This window comes from Fusarium musae, chromosome 4, assembly GCF_019915245.1.
Source record: "Fusarium musae strain F31 chromosome 4, whole genome shotgun sequence".
Lineage (NCBI taxonomy): Eukaryota > Fungi > Ascomycota > Sordariomycetes > Hypocreales > Nectriaceae > Fusarium > Fusarium musae.
Window position 1 is genome coordinate 2,694,309 of NC_058390.1, and position 20,204 is coordinate 2,714,512.

Below are 20,204 nucleotides of genomic sequence, written 5' to 3' on the forward strand. Positions count from 1 at the left end.
ATGGAACTATAATGACGTGCAACCTGACTTACATCACGCGGCGTCGTCAAACAATGCGGCAGTACTGCATGATGTTTTGTATCGTTGCAAAAGCCAGGTTGCATCTTATTGTTCTAGCCACGTTCTTTGTCCGATGTTTACTTTTTTCAACCTAGATGTTCCAGTATGGATGGTTGATATATACGGATACTTGGTAATGGCGGTTTACAGTGGTAGTCATAGGGGAAACATGTATGTCAACCCATTGGATGTTGGGGTCAATTCGGAACTGAGAGATAAACCTTGGAGTGGCTATAAATCAAGTATGCGATGTCCATACACTATATTCAGCATGTAATGTTTTACTCTGTGAATTTAGTTATTTGTGACTGGTTTCTACTGTCCCTACCACTCATGGGTATTGAACGGGATATCTACTGCATGCATGATGCAATGCATTGCGTACAATTGCCCAGGAGCCAGCGAGAAACATGATATTTGGGGTCTTTTTGATCTCTTTCTTCAGGAACATAGAATATCTACTGCCCCCGGAAGAGAGTTCCCTATCTCTTGTGTAGCTGTGCCTGATATATTGCCTCAATTTATGAACTGGTGTGTAACAAACCTCGTGATATCACCCAACAACACTGGAGCGTCGCTTTGTTTACTAAGAACACTGTATTCTGTCACTCAAAAACACAAGATAGTAATGCACTCCTTTAGATCAAGTACCAGAGTTTGAAGAAGGGTCAAATCATAGCCCGAAGAACGACAATGAGGTGTTTAGTTTCGAGGTCGACTTGGCATACCCTAGACGACTTCGAATTTCTGTTGTGTGATCACAAACAATATGCTCAATGATCATACCTTACGGTCTCACTTTCGCAGTGCACTCAGCGTCGATTAGTCGATACCCATTTTCCCGCATTTGATTACCTCGGCAAACCTCGCCATTATACTTATGCCTGTTGAACGAAGGGCGTAGGCATCATGTGACGTAACAGGCGACTGTAGGTGAATGCGCGTGGTAGATACTAACCGATGAAAGGGTTATTGTCAACACAAGACTACTACAAGCGCTCAAATATAAGATCAAAACTTATTCACAGTACACAAAGAAACTCCAAGCCACACCAAAAGTTCACAATGTCACCAGGAGCAATCTCGCCGCTTAGTAAAGTCAAAGCCCTCACATTTGACGTCTTTGGGACTGTCGTCAACTGGCGCTCATCAGTAACCGATGAACTCACGCTTCGAGCTTATCGCAAGACTTCCTCCGACCTGAAACAAGATGTCAAAGCTCGTGTTCAGAAGCTCACCGAAGAGGACTGGGGCCGCTTCGCACAGGAGTGGAGGAACTCATACGGGAAGTTCACAAGAGGCTTTGACCCGGAAAAGCACACTTGGAAGACCATTGATCAGCATCACCATGACAGCCTAGTCGAACTTCTCAAGGTGTGGGATCTAGCTGATTTATACAGCCCAGCTGAGATTGAATCCCTGAGTCTCGTCTGGCATCGCTTGACACCTTGGGATGACTCCTCAGACGGTATTCATGAGCTTGGGAAAACATACAAAACCAGCACCTTGTCCAACGGCAACGTCTCTCTACTTAGAGACCTGAACGATTTTGGAAACCTGGGTTTCCAGGTTCTCCCCTCCGGGGAGAGGTTTGGGGCGTATAAGCCAAACCCGGCCGTATACACTGGTGCTGCACGTGAGTTGGGACTGGAGCCTCACGAAGTTTCTATGGTTGCAGCACACCTCAACGACCTCGAGGCCGCGAGAGCCTGTGGCCTGAGAACCATCTATGTCGAACGCCCCCAAGAGGAAGCCTGGGATAAAGAAGATGAAAGGTACCAGAAGGCCAAAGAATGGGTCGATATCTGGATCACGGAAGACGATCAAGGATTTCTGGCTTTGGCTCAGAGACTTAAAGAGTTGGCATGAGATAGTCGCAAAGTTTCGAGCAGTTGTTGTTGCTGTTATTGGTTATTTAAGTGCTGAGTAGGCATGATTCGGACTTGCCTATGGTCGAGACTCAATCTGCGGAGCCTTATTCTCAACCCAAGCCACTTGATTCATGACACCACATCGTTGTTTCTATCATTAGTATCATAGAAGCTTTCGTCTAAGCTATTTGGAGTCATATGACCTCACGTGCATTGATTCCCAATTCGGACTTCATCCATAAGACTTCTGTTTCCAGTAATACCATGAGATATACGGAGTATTTCATCAGCTTATATGAATAAGGTTGATCATTAGTTCTCTGCTTACAATCATACGATCCTAGTACACCACACAAACACCGATCGCCAAAATCCGCTACGGCATGAGCGCAAGTGGAAAAAGACAAACACTGGAACAACCCCACGATCATGGACCTGGTGGTTTCGGCTCTAACTACCTAGGTAGCCAAGTATGCCTCCATTTTCTCCGTCGCCTTCACTATCAGGTCTAGCGGAACCGGAACAAACGAGAACTACGTGGCCCAGTCGGCATCTGTATCCAGCAAGTGTTGGAGCTGAACTTTAGGGTATTTGAATGAGCAGTTTTTACAGCACCTTCGGTCGAAGCGAGGTGGCAGAGAGGCCCAGAGTGTACAAGTGAGCCTGCCATTGAACTAAACTCGCCCTATTGAAACCTTGTTTTGCGGCTCTTACAGCACGAGCATGTAGTCCAACGTTCCTAATAACTCAAGTCAGCTTGTTTAATTTAAGCCTAACCTGCTAGCTTATAAGTTAGGGAAAATTGCTATAACTTAAGGCTTTAAAGGTCTTAACTTATAAGTCTATAAGTCTATATAGTAAGATTATTAAAATTAGTAATATATAAGTTTTTTTTTTTAATTTTTTAGTTTTTAATTTTTTTAATTTTATTTTTTAGCCTTTTTTAAAATAAAAAATAATTATTTAACTATATTAAATTATTATTAAATTATTATTTATTACTTCTTAAGTATTTATTAGCTATATTTACCTTTAATTTATATTCCTTATATTACTTTATATTATCTTATAATTTAATTTAATCTATTACTAACTTATTAAGCTAGCTTTAGCCTGCTAATATTTATAGTTTTTCCTTTAATATTAAAACCTTTATTTCCTAATTTACCTTTTTACCTTTTTTTTTTCTTTTATTTCTTTTTTTTTATATTATAATAGCCTTTAATTCCTATAATATAATATTTATATTTATAATTTAATTACTATAATTATATATTTTAATTTTATAAACTATAGCTAATATTAACTATTACTATTACTTAATATAATACTATTAATAAAAGCCTGCTATTACCTTAATAAGTATTAACTTTACTTTAAGTAATTTACTAAATCCTTTAATATATATATTTAATTTATAATATAATTACTAAAGGCTTTATTTTTAGCTTTATTTTTATTAATACTAAGTAGCTATATTTAATAACTAAAGATTATAAAATTAACTTACTATATTATTAATAGTTTATTAATATATAATAAGTATTTTCTTATAATTTTATAATATTTTAAAAAAGATTAAAAAATTAATATAGTATTAAATTTAAAGCTATAGATTTTAGTTAAAGGGCTAGATATATAAGTATTAATTACTTTAATTAAATAATTATAGTTATTATTAATATTAATTATATAGTATTATATTTTATATTAGTTTTTATAATCTTTAGCTTATTTAAAATTAGGCTTTTAAAGTTAAAGCCTTAATATTAATTACTTTAACTAGGTAATAATAAAAAAAGGCATTTAACTTATTAAAGCTAGGGAAAATATCTTTTTATATTTATAGATTAAGGCTACTTATTTAATTAAATTATAAAGTTAAAAGTAATAGTATTATATAACTTTAAAACTTGCTTTTAAAGTTATTATATTTTTTTTTAATATTATATATAATACTTTATATATAATATACTAAAAAATAAGTATTATATTATATTATTTTTATTATAAGACCTTATTAGCTATACCTTATATATTATTATAAAGATATTTTAACTTTTTAATTAATTATTTATTACTTAAATATTAATTATTATTTTATAAAGTAAATATATTTAATTAAGCCTAAGTATTAATTAGCTATATTTACCCTTAATTTATATTCCTTATATTACTTTATATTACCTTATAACCTAATCTAATCTATTACTAACCTACTAAGCTAGCTTTAGCTTACTAATATTTACAGTTTTTCCCCTAATACTAAAACCTTTATTTTATAATTTACCTTTTTATCCTTCTTTTTCCCTTTATTTCCTTTCCTTTACCTTATAATAGCTTTTAATTCCTATAATATAATATTTATACTATTAATTTAACTACTTTAATTATATATTTTACCTCTATAAACTACACCTAGTATTAGCTATTACTATTACCTAATCTAATAGCTATAATAAAAGCTTATTACTCTATTAATAAGTCCTAATCCTACTTTAAGTAATTAGCTAGGCCTTCTAAGGCCCTTAACTTAATTATAATAGTTAAGATAATAAATACATTTTATATATCTAAAAGCCTTATAATATAATTAAAGATTATAAGATTAACTTACTATATTAATATTAATTTATTAATATATAGTAAATCTTTACTTATAATATTTAAATACTAAAAGAAAGTATATAAATTAAAAATATTATTAATATTAAGATTATTAATATTAATTAGATTATTATTTATATAGTTATTAACTGCTATAATAAGATAGTTATAGCTATTAATAGTAATTATATAGCAGTATATTTTATAATAGCTTATTTAGTTCTTAGCCTATTTTAAGATAGTTTATTTAGGTTAAAGCTTTAGTATTAATTACTTTAACTAGGTAATAATAGAGAAAGTATTTAGCTTACTAAAGCTAGGGAAAATATCTTTTTATACTTATAAATTAAGGCTATTTATTTAATTAAATTATAAAGTTAAAGGCTATAGTACTATATAACCTTAAGACTTACTTTTAAAGTTATTATATTTTTTAGTATTATATATAATACTTTATATATAATATATTAAAAAATAAGTATTATATTATATTATTTTTATTATATAAGACCTTATTAGCTATATTTTATATATTACTATAGAGATATTTTAATATTTTAATATTTAATTAAGTAAAATCTTTTTAATTAATTATAGCTTTATTTATATATTAAAAGGCTTTTTTAATTTTTAAATAAAACTCTTTTTTTTATTTTATATAAAAGTTAATTTTATTTTTTTAATTTTAATTTTTATAAAACCTTTAAACTTTATTATTACTTTACCTTTATCCTAAAACTCTATATATATATATACTATCTAGCTATTTTAGCAGTTTTATTATTATAGTTTTAAACTATAATTAGCCTATTATTAATTTAAAAGTAGCTCCTTTTACTATAATAACCCTTTTCTATAGCAGACCCGATAGCTGTATCAAGATTGTGGCAGGTCGTGCAGTAGGCCTGATCGTACGGCTGCAGGCTATTTCGCATAGCAGGCATCGTGTCGGTGGCTATGATTAATATTAGCAACTGTAACTAGCAGTCAGGTCTAGGAACGTACTTAAGTGCGATAGGTGCACCAGGCCCGGTATTCTTTTAGCTAGGGTGATAGAAGGTTGATACAGCTGCCGAAGGGTAAACCTGCAGGCGGTACTTATACTGCTTAATTAAGGCAGCAATTGCGCTACTTAAGGCAGATAAACCTTAACTAATATTAACTTCTATAATTCTAGCCTACTATAGGGGCCTTACTATTTAAGCTATTATATAAAAAGTTAAAAGCTTAATAGCCTTAAATAAGGCTAATAATAATTAAAAAAAATACTTTATTTAAAAAACTAATTATAAAAAATAAATAAAGCTATTTTTTATAACTATTTAATTAAAATCCTTTAAATTAACTTATTTAATTTAATTATAACTTTTAAAATATACTTACTAGTTTAATTTACTCCCTTCCTTAACTCAAACCCTTAAAAAAGCCAGCTTAAGTTAAGTTATTAGAAATGTTGATATAGTCTAGGTAGGTAGTCTAAGGCTATACTTTATACTTAACCATAGGTAGAGTTTATCTCTTGACAACTTAACCCTGCTAATATCCTACCACCTTCGTTCGCATGCTAAATCCCGCCAGCCCGCGCAGATGGGTATGATGTTGTTCTCTCTGCATATTGAATGAACCTGTAACCCAGACCACCACCCGTGACTGGTTGGGCTTCACGGATCGAACACCCGAAAGTTAGTCGGTCTCATTTACAATGTGCCAGAGAGTAACAAGAAGAGGAGCATCCGGTGGCAAAGCACATGGCAACATGACAGGGCAAATGATATCCGGTCTTGGGTCTGATATCCACCGAGGCTGTCGTTCAGATACCAATGATATCCAATTTTCGGCTGACGACAAGCTGCACCCATAGTTAGAAAGTCTGGGGAAACGTTGATTTACCCCATACATGACAACGGCCCGACAACATACGAGTTTCCCTCTCAAGTTGAGACCGTTTGACTAGCTGTTAACTTTTCCATGGCGTTTTCGGATCAAAGCAGAGACAGGGAAATTACCCAAATGTGTGATCGGGAAAATGTGGCCATGGGGTGTCAATCGGTCCTACACGATTGGGGTGTGCGAGACCTGGGATGGCTTCAAGGGCCGAGAGCCATGAGCTACAAGTAAGAAGTAGCCGCAGAGTTCTGTTCGAAACATGAGATCTGACGTATCTAGGAATAAGTTTCAGCGTCGTTTTCATTCCTTTTCTGACTTGACTTTGCTGAGAGAATTGGTGTGCTATATACTATGGTAGCTGGGTATCAAGACGTTTGCAATAGCTTTTGGCTTGCACGTTTAGAATAGGGTGTGGGGTGGACTTGTCTCGGGAGTGTTTGGCACGCCTACATATGGCCAATCCAGTCGTAATAATGTTCAATTGAACGTCGAGAGAAGTTCAATAGTGGCAAAACTTTGACCCAGTGCTGCCTTCATTGGCTGTGCAACTCTGACGAAGCTTCGCGTGTGATATGGAGCACCATGTCATCGTGATATCTTCTCGCATTCCCCTCCAGGGCAATGCAGTGAGATTGATACTGTAGGGCGAATGCAGATATCACGTCCGAGGGGAGACGGACTCATTCCGAGCCAACGGAACAAGCACCATGTCTTTAGAGGTCGCTGAGGCTCACCAGCCCCTGAGTGTCCCAGCTGCCATGTTATGCAAGCAGTGAACTTAACTTAGTTGTCCCTTGTGTGAAGACTGAATACGGACAGGGTCTCTGACTGGGCGTGACGAGGTGAGATAAACGCCGACCCCGCGGACGCTTAAATTCCCAGAGACCACAGAGTGGCGCCGCCGTTTCTCGGTCCTCGTGTTAGCATCGGGTGTCCAGGCTCGAATGGATCTCACTATCCATCAAAGTCGGGTACATGTTTGATTGAGTGGCTGGTGATCGTATGCACAGGTACGGATACCTAGGCTGTAGTCCGAAGCTTGTCTTCGCCCGTGTCAAGCGGCAGTCGTGTTTCGGAAGATTAGAAGATTACGTGGTGGACCGATTAGCTGATGCCAAGAGGATGCAGTCAGTGCTGTTAGGATTACTTGATTTACCTATACTATAGCGAAGGGAATTGTTACTTGTCGGACTGCTTGCTCGTTCTCCATCCCCACGGTGGAAAAAGTGATGTTGATGCTATCGCCAAAAGCCCCAAAAGCAAATAATGAGTTTTCCCGTGTCTTAATAAAGCCGCGGACGCCGTTAGCGGGAAGTAATAAAAAGCAAGAAACCGACGGACGGTACGTACATAACGTTCTTGGCGTTGGTTTTGACGCATCGAAGACTCGGTCGGCCAATCTGGTCTAGATTTTAGGATCCTGTAATTTATTTGATATATTGATAAGCCTACGTAGGTACTCAGCAACTTGAGTCACCGATTTCAGCACAACAATTCGAATTCCATCTTGTCCTCCTCCGAGGCTGGTCCACTCGTCTGGTGCCCAACCAGCTCGATTCTCCAAATCCAACCTCCTCTCTTTCCTGTGTCTCTCCAACGCTATCAAAACTTTGGTGGAGAATCGAAGCTCGCCGATGAGTGAGATCAGCATAGAAGTGACATGGGTGGAGATACCCCAGAGCAGACGGGACGTAACGCACAACAGCCAGAGACGTTACGGAGTACATATGTACTTGCTGCGTTGCGCTGTGCCGTGCCTTGTAGGAGCGTGGAATCCCGTCCTAGCACTCCGTCAGTAGCGCCGGGTCCCTTGAAAGAACCCGAAAGGAAAGGATTGGATCAATGCCGGTCACTTGTCACTGGGAGCTCGACAAGCGCGGCTCTGGAAATGCTTGGAGCTTGGTGCTTATTACGGAGTAGTTAGGTGATGCTTGATTCTCTCAGGGCATGCATGACTGGGCGATTAGTGCAAAGAGCATGCCTACTCGAAATCGAAGGAAATGTATCGTTGCCGGTCTGTAGGTAAAAGTCTCCCTAGGTAGGTAGGTGGGCAAAGTACTAGGGTATGGTGCTTGTCGGGAACAGCAGGTCTTAATTAATTAGGTGGTATCCGTAGGTATCGTAATTTTATCAGTTCTGCATCCATTGAAGAGCTCCCTGGAAAGAAAACGTGAGCTTTGATGGATGCTGGCTGGGAGCTGGGAGCGGCTTCCGCACAGGCCACCACCTTTTCTCCAAGGCTGGTCCTCTTTAAAATACGACTATGCCTCCATGGGACTGGACTTCCCGGGGAGACAAGGACCCTGTTCCTCTGAACAGAACCACACCACTTGTCCGTCCTGCGACCGCTTGGCCTGTGTGTGGGCTGGGCTGCAGCAGCATGGCCATGCAGACGACTACACAACAACAAGGATGCTGATTTGAGAGGCCCAGAACAAACGAGAAATGGAAGAAATAAATGATATCAAGCCATTGTGGAAAGAGAGAGCAGCAGCTCGGGAAACTATTTCCAACTTAAAGTTCTTGACTGATCACTAACTAAATGACATACGACTGAACGCAGCAGCATATGCGATCAATCAAATCCTTCGTCACAAATCTCAGGTGGAAGTCAATAAGAAGAAGAAAGCATTGCCAAACCATCTACATACGCCAGACACACATACTTGTACTGATCTTGCAAAAGACTTGAGTACCTAGGTATGTAGAATCACGACAGTGACAACAAATCTTTTCATTCCCCACTCAAACCACTAAAGGCACAGACAGACTGACAGGCAACGCGTGTTTCTTGTCCTAGCCAGGCCAAGTTCATGTTGGTTCTTTCAGCTAAGTTACTGTCACAACCCAGCGACATCACAGAGCAGCACAGAAGACTCTTCCAATCCACTCTATTCCTACAGTATGAGCAACGGACCAAGACCAGACCTGGTAAAGCTGCCTAGATCCGGTCGAGTCCTCCGCCCGCCTCGACACAGCCGAGCCGTGACCCGGGCTCCCGGGTGCCCGCCGACGAATAACCACCTGTTAGTCTGTACTGTTCACTCTAAATAATAGCCATAACAGGAGTCGCACCACTTGACGAAGGTGGCACTCAAGCATGTACCTGACAGAGGACAGGACAAGTCTTTCATACAAACTAAAACGGCCCGGATTGATAGGTACCTTGCTTAGACAAATCGAAAATACCTTACCTACCCATCTGGGTTTGGGTTCCGAATATCCTCGAGTTTATTAAGCATGGTCAAGAAACCGCATTGTTGCAGAGTCCCAGGCCCTTTCATACCACAACGTTTCAACTATCGAAGGATACGGCACGCAAAAGGAATGCCATCCTTCTGGGTGTGATGGGTATAAACTAAACACCACAAGGTGAGGGAAATGGAGACACTCGACAGCGAGCTTTGTGACCAGGGCATGCCCCTCGTCCACCGCTTCACCATTCCGGCTTCATCCCTCGCCTATCAGGAGCCTAGCACAGCACCCTCGCTCTCCCATTTCTCGGGGCACCCACCGAACCGATATCCTACCCATGAATGGCCAGGGCAGCTCCATTTCGTGGGGCTTGGGTAGCTCGTGGTATTCGCTAAGCTGCCTGTCTGTAGGGGATTTTCTCGTCAATTGATCCACGGCGACGAATCCCCTATTCTGCTGTCCGTGAAGGGCTATAGCAATTGAACTACGGGATTAGTAGACTGGAGCAATGAGATAGCTACCTTAGTTAGGCATCGTTGATCTTGGGTGTGCTTCTGCATTCCCCATTCACGCTAGGTAGGTTTATCCGTAAACGTGCACAGTCTAAAAGGGAGTACCTCTGGTCAATGTAAATCCTCTACGCAAGGTACCAGACCGTCTGCACGGTGAAGTGGCTTGTCTGGTTGCTGATCCCCCCTTAGGGAACCTAGAGAAACCCCTCCAAGGACCTCTAGCCTCTCCTCGGGGTCTTAGGAAGAGAGTACCGCTGCCGCGTCTCCATCGCATGGATACCTTTCACCCAGGTATTTGGTAAAACCTGGCGCCCCGCCTCGATTGCAACCTAGGAGTCCAGGGCGCCCACCTTCAAGGGCCTGCTAGCACTGAGTGAAAGTACCACTACAGTATGTTCAAATATTTGGGTAAGGTTGGGTGGGAGAGGGAGAGAGAAGGAAAAGGGTAAGAGGGAGAAGGAAAAAAAAGGGTTCTCCACCTTAGCTTGACTGAAGGTGGGCTGGGCTGGGCTGTCTTCTCCCAATCCCAATTCAAAGCCCAATGTGCAAGAACAAGCCAACTTCCTCCATTTGTCCTTCAGTCCAGTAACTCACTTCCTTAGCACTCAGTGTCCAAGCAGCTCCACGTCTACGTCTAGACCTAGACCTAGACCAAACATCTACCTCTTGTCCACTCCCAACTCTTTTTTTTCGGATGGATATTGACACTACAAACTCACAAACAGACTGCTATTATTACCAGTCCCTATCAGCCCGGTCCAGTGCTATCTTTTTTTTTTTGCCACTGGCGCTTGTTCGTCGACATCTGTAGCTGCCTTGCCGCGCCCTGCCCCGTGTCTTTGAGCCTTGCATTCATCGCTACGCATTGATTTGCCTTGGACTGCCATCGACCCCCTCCGCCCTCCCAGCTGCCTCGTTTTGACGCACTTGACGCCTTGACGCCCGCCGCCGCCGCTCCAAATCAGCACATACCTACCTGCCTGCCTGCCTGCATTACGTTTTCTGGTGCTGCTACTGGTACTGCCACTGCCGCCGCTTTCGCTTGGTCACAGCTCTTTGCTCCATCAAGCCACCCCCTCCTCCGTTTCTCACCTTCGCCTCTGTTTTACTACCCGTGAAGACGACCTCGACCTCACAACCTCCAACCACCTTGGATATATCGACACTGCATCTCGTGAGCCTCATCACCGACCACCCCCTCTTTTCTCCACCCTCCCCCTCTCCGGTCCGCTGGTCGCTTGGGTCGTGTTTCTCTCCCGCGAGACCCAATCTCTCTCCTCTTTTATCGACTCTGCCTTTTGTCGATTTCCACGACGTCGCCATCATCATGGCTGGCCGAATGGTGCTATACAAGTTGGTGGTTCTGGGAGATGGTGGTGTGGGAAAAACAGCTCTTACCATTCAGCTATGTTTGCAGCACTTTGTTGAGACTGTAAGTTGGATATGGCAGTTTTGTTTCGCCTTATTGGTGACATTGAGCTAACACCTCTGTAACAGTACGACCCCACGATCGAGGATTCATACCGAAAGCAGGTTGTCATCGATGGCCAACCTTGCATGCTCGAAGTACTCGATACCGCTGGGCAGGAGGAATATACAGCACTACGGGATCAATGGATTCGTGATGGCGAAGGCTTTGTTCTTGTTTACAGCATCTCATCACGATCCTCCTTCACTCGCATCAAACGATTTCACCATCAGATTCAACGAGTTAAAGAGTCGTGCGCTTCGTCGCCGTCTTATCCCGGTTCTCCTATCTCCGCTGCAAACCCGCAGTTGCCCGTGCCCATTATGCTTGTCGGCAACAAGAGCGACCGAGTCACCGAAAGAGAGGTCTCGACCCAAGAAGGTCATGCTCTCGCCCGTGAGCTCGGCTGCGAGTTTGTAGAAGCTTCGGCCAAAAATTGCATCAACGTTGAAAAGGCGTTTTACGACGTTGTTAGGATCCTACGTCGTCAACGACAACAAGCCTCACGTCCCTCGGAAAGATCGAGCGGCCGGACGCGAACAGGCAACGGAGATGCGAGGGGCGGCGATCGAGACGAAAGACACAGAAATAGGAACAAGGACCGAAGCAAGTCTAAGTGTGTGGTATTATGAGTGGATACGTCCCATTACGGATTAGAAGTCTATCAGTTAAGAGGAGGAAAATGAGGCGAACGAGTAGGTCGATTCGCCAACGACAACAGGCGAACGTCAAGAAACACGCATGAGGCGATCCCTCATCTCTCTTGACAGAGGATATGCCCAATGATGGTTGGTGAGATACCGCGGGAAGTGCGGAGGAGATGAGATCAGAGACGGGCTTTATTACTTTTCTGCGATTTCTAGATGGCCAATTGCCCAACAAGCAGGGCGACATGACGACGCAGCATCGAATGACGAACCAAAGCAGAAGCAGAAGCAGTTCCGCACCGGCGCACGGCGTACGAACAAAAAGAGGCATATTCTTGGGGCGCTAGGTTATCTGTTGACATTTATACTACTATTTGTTTTCCAAATTTACGACCAAAATTTGAATGGCATTCCTCTGCAACCAGCAACATATCGGTTGGCTCTCACATCTGTGCGGAAACATCCCCACTACCTAATCGAGGGTTTCCATTTACATATGATTTCAAGTTAATAGTCAACTTTCGGGAGATAATATCTTGGATATGACACTGGAAATTCCCATCAATCAACCCACTACAGAATAGAGCAACGATAAAAGAATGTCCATGAATCCTGATTCGCATCTATCTCGGCTCACGTTTCCTTTACGTTCAGCTTGATTTTGGATGAAAACTCAAGTCATTCCGACGCAGGGTCTAATAACCTCATCAAATTGTGAGTCTTGTACAGTGAGTGGGTAAAATCTACATTTGTTCCAACAAAGACTAGTAATGGCAGTCGTTTCACCATCACGAACAGGTGAGATTCGCAATATCCCAGCTCCTTCTGATAACCCAGTCCGGACTAGGACCTCTTCAGAAAGATACCAGATGTTTGTTCTAGGGAGAAGAAGGGACCCGACAAAGATGCAACGGCCGATTTCCCCTCCCTTTGTTGGTGTCTTGTGTCATGCTGGCTCACTCACCAAGGGCATGAAAACGGTGTTAGCCCCGTTAGCATCGGCGTACCTTGGCATCTATCGAGCAGGACTCGGAACCATGTTCCCTGCCAGTGGACTTCAAATGCAAGCCTTGATGTTTAGGAAGCACAGGGCTGATGGCAGATGCTCTCCCCCATCTATTGCGATTGTACCAAAGGCGACTTCCATGTTGCTGTTCTGACTTTGCTTCAGATATCCTTGCAACACACGCGGCATAGCCTTGCGACGACCTGAATGAAGACAGAAACCCAGTAGAGTAAAGCAAGGTAAAGATCGATCTGATAGCGAAATTGGTGGGGTTTGCTACTAGGTAGTAGTTAGTGTGCAAACGTGGGTGGGTGATATGGATGGGGTGTTGTTGCAGTTGAAAATGGTGGACGAGTTCGCACTACGCTCCTAGTAGATATTCAACCACAAAGGTTCCCCATCAGCGATGGAGACGCTGGGGAATACTTCTGTTTACGAGCAGCTACAGTAGCTCGTCACATACAGTACCTACTGTCGATGGATGGTCATTGATTAATCAGATTGTATGCACCACTCCCACGCTTCCCGCAGGTTATGTGATAGTTATCAAATCAATCACCCCACGTAATTGCCGTGAACCATGACACTCGTAAAAGGCGTGATGGAAAAAGTAAAGAAGGGCCTTGTTAATATGCAGCTAGTGATCAACAGCTCAGTTACATACTAACTATCTACCTACCTACTTGATGCACTGTAGAACAGGTCATGTCATTTGAAAGATGGACTGCGTGCCGCGTGTGTGTGTACCTTGTGTTTGTTCCCATGGCGGATGTTATCGCAGTGGCGCTTCACATTTTGTTATGGAAGAAGCATCAATGCCGTAGTCGATACGGACCTATCTAAAGTAGGTACCTATGTAAACCCAATACCCATGACATCAACTTGACATTGAATTTAGGGCTGGGGTTATTTAAAAATGGTCCCTTTGTTGCTAATATGGACAGCTAGTCATTCACCCACAGGAAATCCGATGGCAGAGCTCTAGGCTTTCACAGTGACAGGACAAGTGCCGAACAAAGTTTCCATGCGGTTAAGCCTATGCCGATACTACCGGTCTCTCTTTTTTTCTCGAAGAATTGCAGCAGGGGCTGCGGATTAAGATCCATGACTAGGACTCATCCTTGGAAGTGAGCCACAGTAGCATCCTGTCTGGTCTAACCCGGGGAAGCTTATGGCGCTACATTAGGATAGGAGAAGCTATATTGCGTTCTTTTTTGCAAATCACGTAACTACCTACACATGCACGCGCGCGCGCGTGTGTGTGTGTGTGTGTATGTACCTATGTATGCATGCATGTATATAAACTCCAGACGCTTCGGACAGACTGCCCTCCGAAGCCAGTAGCCGTCCCGTGTCGAGGTCTGGCAGGGACGGCGTACGGAGTAGTAGTGGGCGTTTAAGATGACCCTGAACGAAAGGGAGCGAGTGGCAGTTACACCCGGCATATTACGACTGTACTTGTCTCTATCACTTGGTAAGCAGTGTACGGAGCCTAGCACGTAGTTAATTGCTTGTGAAAAGGACTCAGCTGTGACGGGCAGTTCAAGTTAATGGATGGATGCTGGGGGTATGCACAGAAGGGGAAGGTCAGCCATCCAAAGGAATCAACCTAAGTGAAATGGAGGGTGAAGAAACCCATCAACGTAACGTATTCGGGGAACAGGGGATGAGAAATTCCGAAGCTAGGGTTGAGAGAAGAGACAGAATAAGACCAAGGAGAAGCCCTGCAGGTCCAGGAGACAGAAGAGACGGCGTGGTTCAAGACTCATGTTCCGACACTGGAGTTGCCTTGCCTACAATAGCATTGACATTCATGGCAAGCTCTTGGAGCCAACTCGACCAGTTCACAAGTCGTGTCAAGAGACAGTGCCGGATCTAAGGACGCCGATAATCTCGGCCAACTCTGCTAACCAGTCTCGACCAAAAGATCAACATGTTGGCTCTGAACTAGATATCCAGAGTTACGGATAAACCCGCATTCGCAACATTTATTTCACTCTAACCCCCAAAGGTACAGTTGCGTTACGGCATTCGCCTCCAAGATGTCAGTCTATAAACTGAAGAGCTGCCTAGATGTGATAGCCGTATTTGTTCATGTATAAAGGGCATTGTCGGACGACATAACGACGGCAAAGATCGTAGGTCAACTTAGTAGTCAGTCGAATGAGATGTTTCGAACCTCTTCCCCAGCAAACATATCACAAAGGGCTTCAAACAACTACACCAAAGACCCATTCCGTTATGAAACTCTCCCTTTCTCTCTAGCACGTTTCACCAAGCGGCCAACATTCTCTCATAATCATTGAGAAGTCTGCAAAAACTGATATGTACCACGGTGTCAATCGAGTTGGCGTTTTCCCTTCAGCGAGTTGCAATGTAATGGTTGCAATAGATGATCATTTCAGTGACCAATAGGCAGCGCGGTCTATCGGCCGAGTCATGGTGATAACCTCGCGAGATCGATCGACAGTCAAGGCACGACGATCTTCGTGCGATTGCCTCCAGATTGTGAGGGGAAGTGGCTGAGAGGCCGACTTTCAACTATGCCTGGTATGACCAAATCCATACTTATTAAGGTAATAGGCTAGTACTGACAAAACCAGAAAGTCCCAAGGGTTTGGGAAAGAAAAGATGTAACGAATGATCTACAATCCCTCTCATCCCAGGTCTGGTTCTACCTGGACTGTAGACTATGGAATTCATCATCGTTAAGCAAGGTACCCAAGTTGCCGAACACAGGGCACTATGTGATAATGATAACCAGTCTCTAATGTTCCCATTATGTCTTAATTCCTGCCCAGGCATCGATGCTCCTGTCTCTGCAATTACTTGGAGTGTAGACAGGCGACGGGATGAACATTTGCAACCTTTCTTTATGTCTCCCATGAAAAGGTACCACGGGGCATGTTCCAGGTGCCGCAATGGGTTGAGGGCTCATCAAAGATAGCAGCCATCATGGATATACAAGCATATATAGAATCATCTCTATTCAATATTCACATAGAGACTTCCGAGGCCTACAGGCATCCCTGAAGCTGTTGCCACGGCCCTCTTTCCAAGACGCCATAGCTGTTACCAAGTCCCTCTCCGCTATCCTGAATACAACATAAAAAAGGGTGCCATATCCCGTGACAATTCTGTGTTTGTCTGACCAATAGAAGTTGACATGAAGTGAATATAACATAAAGAAAATAAATAAAAGACAAATTCTAGTCCATGTCCCTTGACCAACATTCGGCTAGATTCGTGACATATTCGTGAGGAAGTTGTGCTGTATCAGAGTAGAGTGACGCAGCTGCTACTCTTTTGTCGCGTGCTTGTCCCCGAAAGGACTGCTATCTCGCCGCGTAAGAGTCAGAGGCTTGTCATCCTCGCCTACTGAGTCTTCCATGACGGCACCAAGGCTAGGGGCCTTGTTTACTTTTTGTGGGCTAGATCGCTCTGGGGGATCCGAGAAAGGACCTTGGTCCACAGAGGGCGACTCGTCAATAACGGTAATGCTCGAATCTCGAGTAACGCGGCCACTTGGTGTTGTTGGCGGTGATGGTGCCATGGTTGATGACGATGTGTCTGATTCTGTCTTGCTTCCCACGTCGACCTTCTTCAATGTTCCAACCTTCACCACCTGTGCACGAGCCTGCGTAGCAGTGTTGGCGCTGTTGAGGAACGTTGAGCCGACGCTGAAGGCACTTGCACCGCTCTTGGGCCTGCCGCCACCAAACTTCTCGAAATCAATCGTGGGGACTGGAGGTGCCACCATATCACCACCGCTGTTACCGACGGACTTGACGCTGACAACAGTCGGCTTGGCTCTCATTCCAGTCTGAGCAGGTGTAAGAACCTGAGCCTGTTTTCCATAAATCGTAGAAGCCACACTGGATCGGGGTGCGTAAGAGGTACGAGCGTATGAGGTTCGGTCCGAGTAGCCTGACAGCCCCGAGTAGGTAGAGTCCCGTAGATCGCCAGGAACAAAGAAATGCTGGTCGTCGTGTCCTAGGCCACGGTTGGCCTCGGCATGGTGCATAGGGATCGGTGGGACTGGAGGGACAAGAACGTTTGGCGATGTCGGGGTGGCTCGGTTTGTGACGCCAGGGATATATGCGATCTGAATGATGTTTGATGCTCGTGTGAGGACTGTTGATGCGATTGAGTGAACGGTGTGTGTAGAGTGCGGGCGAGTTCCTCTGGAAGCAGCATCCTTCTCATTCTGAATGGCGTCTGTGTCTTCGATGTATATAGACGTGGGGATCTGCGAACGCTTCGGCTTGATACAGAATCTCCATACTATATAGGTAGCAATAGCAATGACCACGATGCCACCGAGAACACCGCCAACGATAGCGCCAACATTTGGGCCACCGCCGCCGCTGTTGCTGGAGCTGTCTGAGTCCTTTTCGCAGAAGGATGTAGCACACATGGTACAGTCGAGGGGAACGGTGAATTGGCAGACTTCGTTATCTGCGCACTTTGGACATTCAAGTTGTGCATCATCATCACATTTCACACATTCCTTGCTTCGAGGGACGAGCTGGAATGCTAGGTACGATTGTTAGAGGCTGTGAAACTGAACATGCCGGCAACTCTCTGTTCGACTTACCATGGTTTAACTCATCCAGGTTCCTGGCAACGAGGTATCCTGACCTCTCCATCATGGTGACGTCTGGGTATGGAAGGCTTTGGAGCTAATGCGATGATATATGATGCTTGGCTGTTGAGATATGCCGATCGCTTCGGATGATCAGTCAGGCGAAAGTTGCTGTGGGTTATCAACAATGCTTGGCAAGATGCTGACTCGAATAGTGATCTGCGACAAGGCTTGAGGAGATATAGAAGGAGAGATTATGTGTGTGTGTGTGTGTGTTTTTTTTTTTTTTTCTTTTTTCTTGGCGGTCGATTTCCGGTATATGAGAACGAGTAGAACAAGACGTTGTATATCCAAAATCGAGTCGGTGATAGTCGAAGTGAGATGAGTGAGAAACGAGTGTGGGCTCAGAGGCTAGCTCGGATGAAAAGGAAGGCTGGTTAGGAGGCGCAAGGAGACATAATCGACCGGGCGATTGATTCGAATAAGAGAATACGAGAAAGAAAAGCCGGACTTCTTCTCTCTCACGGGAATTTGATTCGGTTCAAATCGATGCGTGGAACTGTTGGCCGTCGATGAGAAATTGATGCGATCGTCTGGGGTTGCAAAGAACGATGAAGGAGTGAAATCAACTGCACAGGCGGGAAAGCGGCGGGAGGTGGGAGGAGGTCAAGTCAAAGTACCTACTGTACATTAGAGGCAGACACGCGCACTCACTCACACGCACTTGCTTTGTTGGTGGGTGCGAGACATCGATTGGAGCACGAGGAGATGGTGCAACAGGGATACTGATGCTTGACTCTGCCTCTTTCAGCGATGGCGAAACAGTTAAATTAATCGCACTGTATATCAGCCCCTGATATTGTAGCTCCGTGGGTGAAGACTGGCTTATGGAAAAGCTTGCAGTATCCCTGCATGATATCCACTAAGCAGTGCCAGAAGCCCCTGAGGATCCTGGCCAGACACTGTCCTAACCAGTCGATTTGGGCCTAGATCCAGTGCCGCCCGTTGAGCTATTAATTCAGGTGCCGCAAACCATCAACTGGCCGCCGGCTTCAGGTGAACACGAACGAACAGCCGGCATCGTGCAGCATCACCCAGTGTATGTATAATGCTCTACTCATGAGGTTCTCGATTCTACGTAGAGGAGGAGAGGCAATCTCGGGTCCAAGACTCTGACTGCAACGTGACGGCCTAATCAGGACAGGCAAACATAAGCCCGACCGTTATACGTTATACTCCGTATGTTAACTGTTATACCCTACCGAACTCCATAGAGTTACAGCCTGTTTCCCCGAATCCATGCTCAGTGAGTTCAGTTCTGGCCAACCATGATACAGAGTCTCAACAGTGGCACGAGTTTGCATACCAGACTTGGGCAGACTCTGCAGAAATCGCTTTGTCTGCATCAGACGCGCGTCCCTAAATCCGAAACAACAAACTCCCGATGCAAGAGACAAAGCTTGCCTCGCCATCGCCCCTCCATCTTCGAGGTTTAGGCTCGATTATTAAGAAGTAGCGCTCATAAATGCATTTACGCCGAATTCAATGTGCGCGACTTTTAGTTTCGGCTTCGTAATTTACAAATGTTATCAGTAGGGCCATGCCCGTTATTCTTTGGCTGTTAATGTCTGGGTCTTCATATTGGCGGCTTGCATCAAATATCACAATTGGCGAATCACAATTCAACATTGCAATCTGACCGTAGACCTCGCTTCTTTGTTGGCAACATTCACTTATATACTTCACCCTGTCATCGGGTCTTTAACAAAGCGAAGGTATGTTGTCTTAGCTCAACGGTTATGGCATGATCGAGGACTTGGACCCACTGCGGGAGCATCATGTTTCTCTTTTTTGTTATCTGCAGATGAGAGCTGGACCAATTTCTGACTATGATATGAAGGGTTCGCGGCACCAAATATGAATTTCATCGTCGGATACTAAGTAGAGGATGTTACATCTACACTTTGCGCCAACCCCGTGAAGTCATCCCTTTTCGTACGCTCGATACCAGCGTCTCAGTGCTCAGTGACTTTGCAGTGTTTTCGGAATCCGGATATGTAATTTCGATGTTGCGCATTCAACCTAGTACTGTGTTATTGTCTGTTTTGAGTATATCGATCTGTTTACCCTGCGGCAGTGTGTAATGCTAGACTTGTGTCGGGCATCTACAAAGGTTTGGCGTAAAATAGAAGTACTATCTATTAATTAGAATAATCCAAGGCAAGTGATACATGTCCACAGTACTGGCCATTGAAGTGATTATTGACTGCTCAGTCGCTATACTTTGGCAACATTTAAGACGTTGAATAGATGCACTATGACTCGTGTTGCTCCGGCGCTGCACAGGATGGGAGAACTCAAGACAT

At 43.7% G+C, this 20,204-nt stretch overlaps 3 protein-coding genes across 3 annotated transcripts; 2 read left to right on the top strand and 1 right to left on the bottom strand.

Annotated features, from left to right (window-relative positions):
• Nucleotides 1-1,125: 1,125 nt before the first annotated feature.
• Nucleotides 1,126-1,929, top strand: J7337_005747 (uncharacterized protein; the record flags this gene model as incomplete). The annotated part of the gene is made up of 1 exon (XM_044823421.1): nt 1,126-1,929. One exon carries the CDS (start codon nt 1,126-1,128, stop codon nt 1,927-1,929), a length of 804 nt encoding a protein of 267 aa, XP_044681912.1.
• A 9,530-nt stretch (nt 1,930-11,459) lies between these two features.
• Nucleotides 11,460-12,232, top strand: RAS1 (Ras GTPase; the record flags this gene model as incomplete). Its single annotated transcript, XM_044823422.1, has 2 exons — nt 11,460-11,564; nt 11,630-12,232. The coding sequence occupies 2 exons, from the start codon at nt 11,460-11,462 to the stop codon at nt 12,230-12,232; spliced, it is 708 nt and encodes a 235-aa protein (XP_044681913.1).
• A 4,319-nt stretch (nt 12,233-16,551) lies between these two features.
• On the bottom strand, nt 16,552-17,905 carry J7337_005749 (uncharacterized protein; the record flags this gene model as incomplete). Its single annotated transcript, XM_044823423.1, has 2 exons — nt 16,552-17,789; nt 17,851-17,905. 2 exons carry the CDS (start codon nt 17,903-17,905, stop codon nt 16,552-16,554), a joined length of 1,293 nt encoding a protein of 430 aa, XP_044681914.1.
• Nucleotides 17,906-20,204: the final 2,299 nt, after the last annotated feature.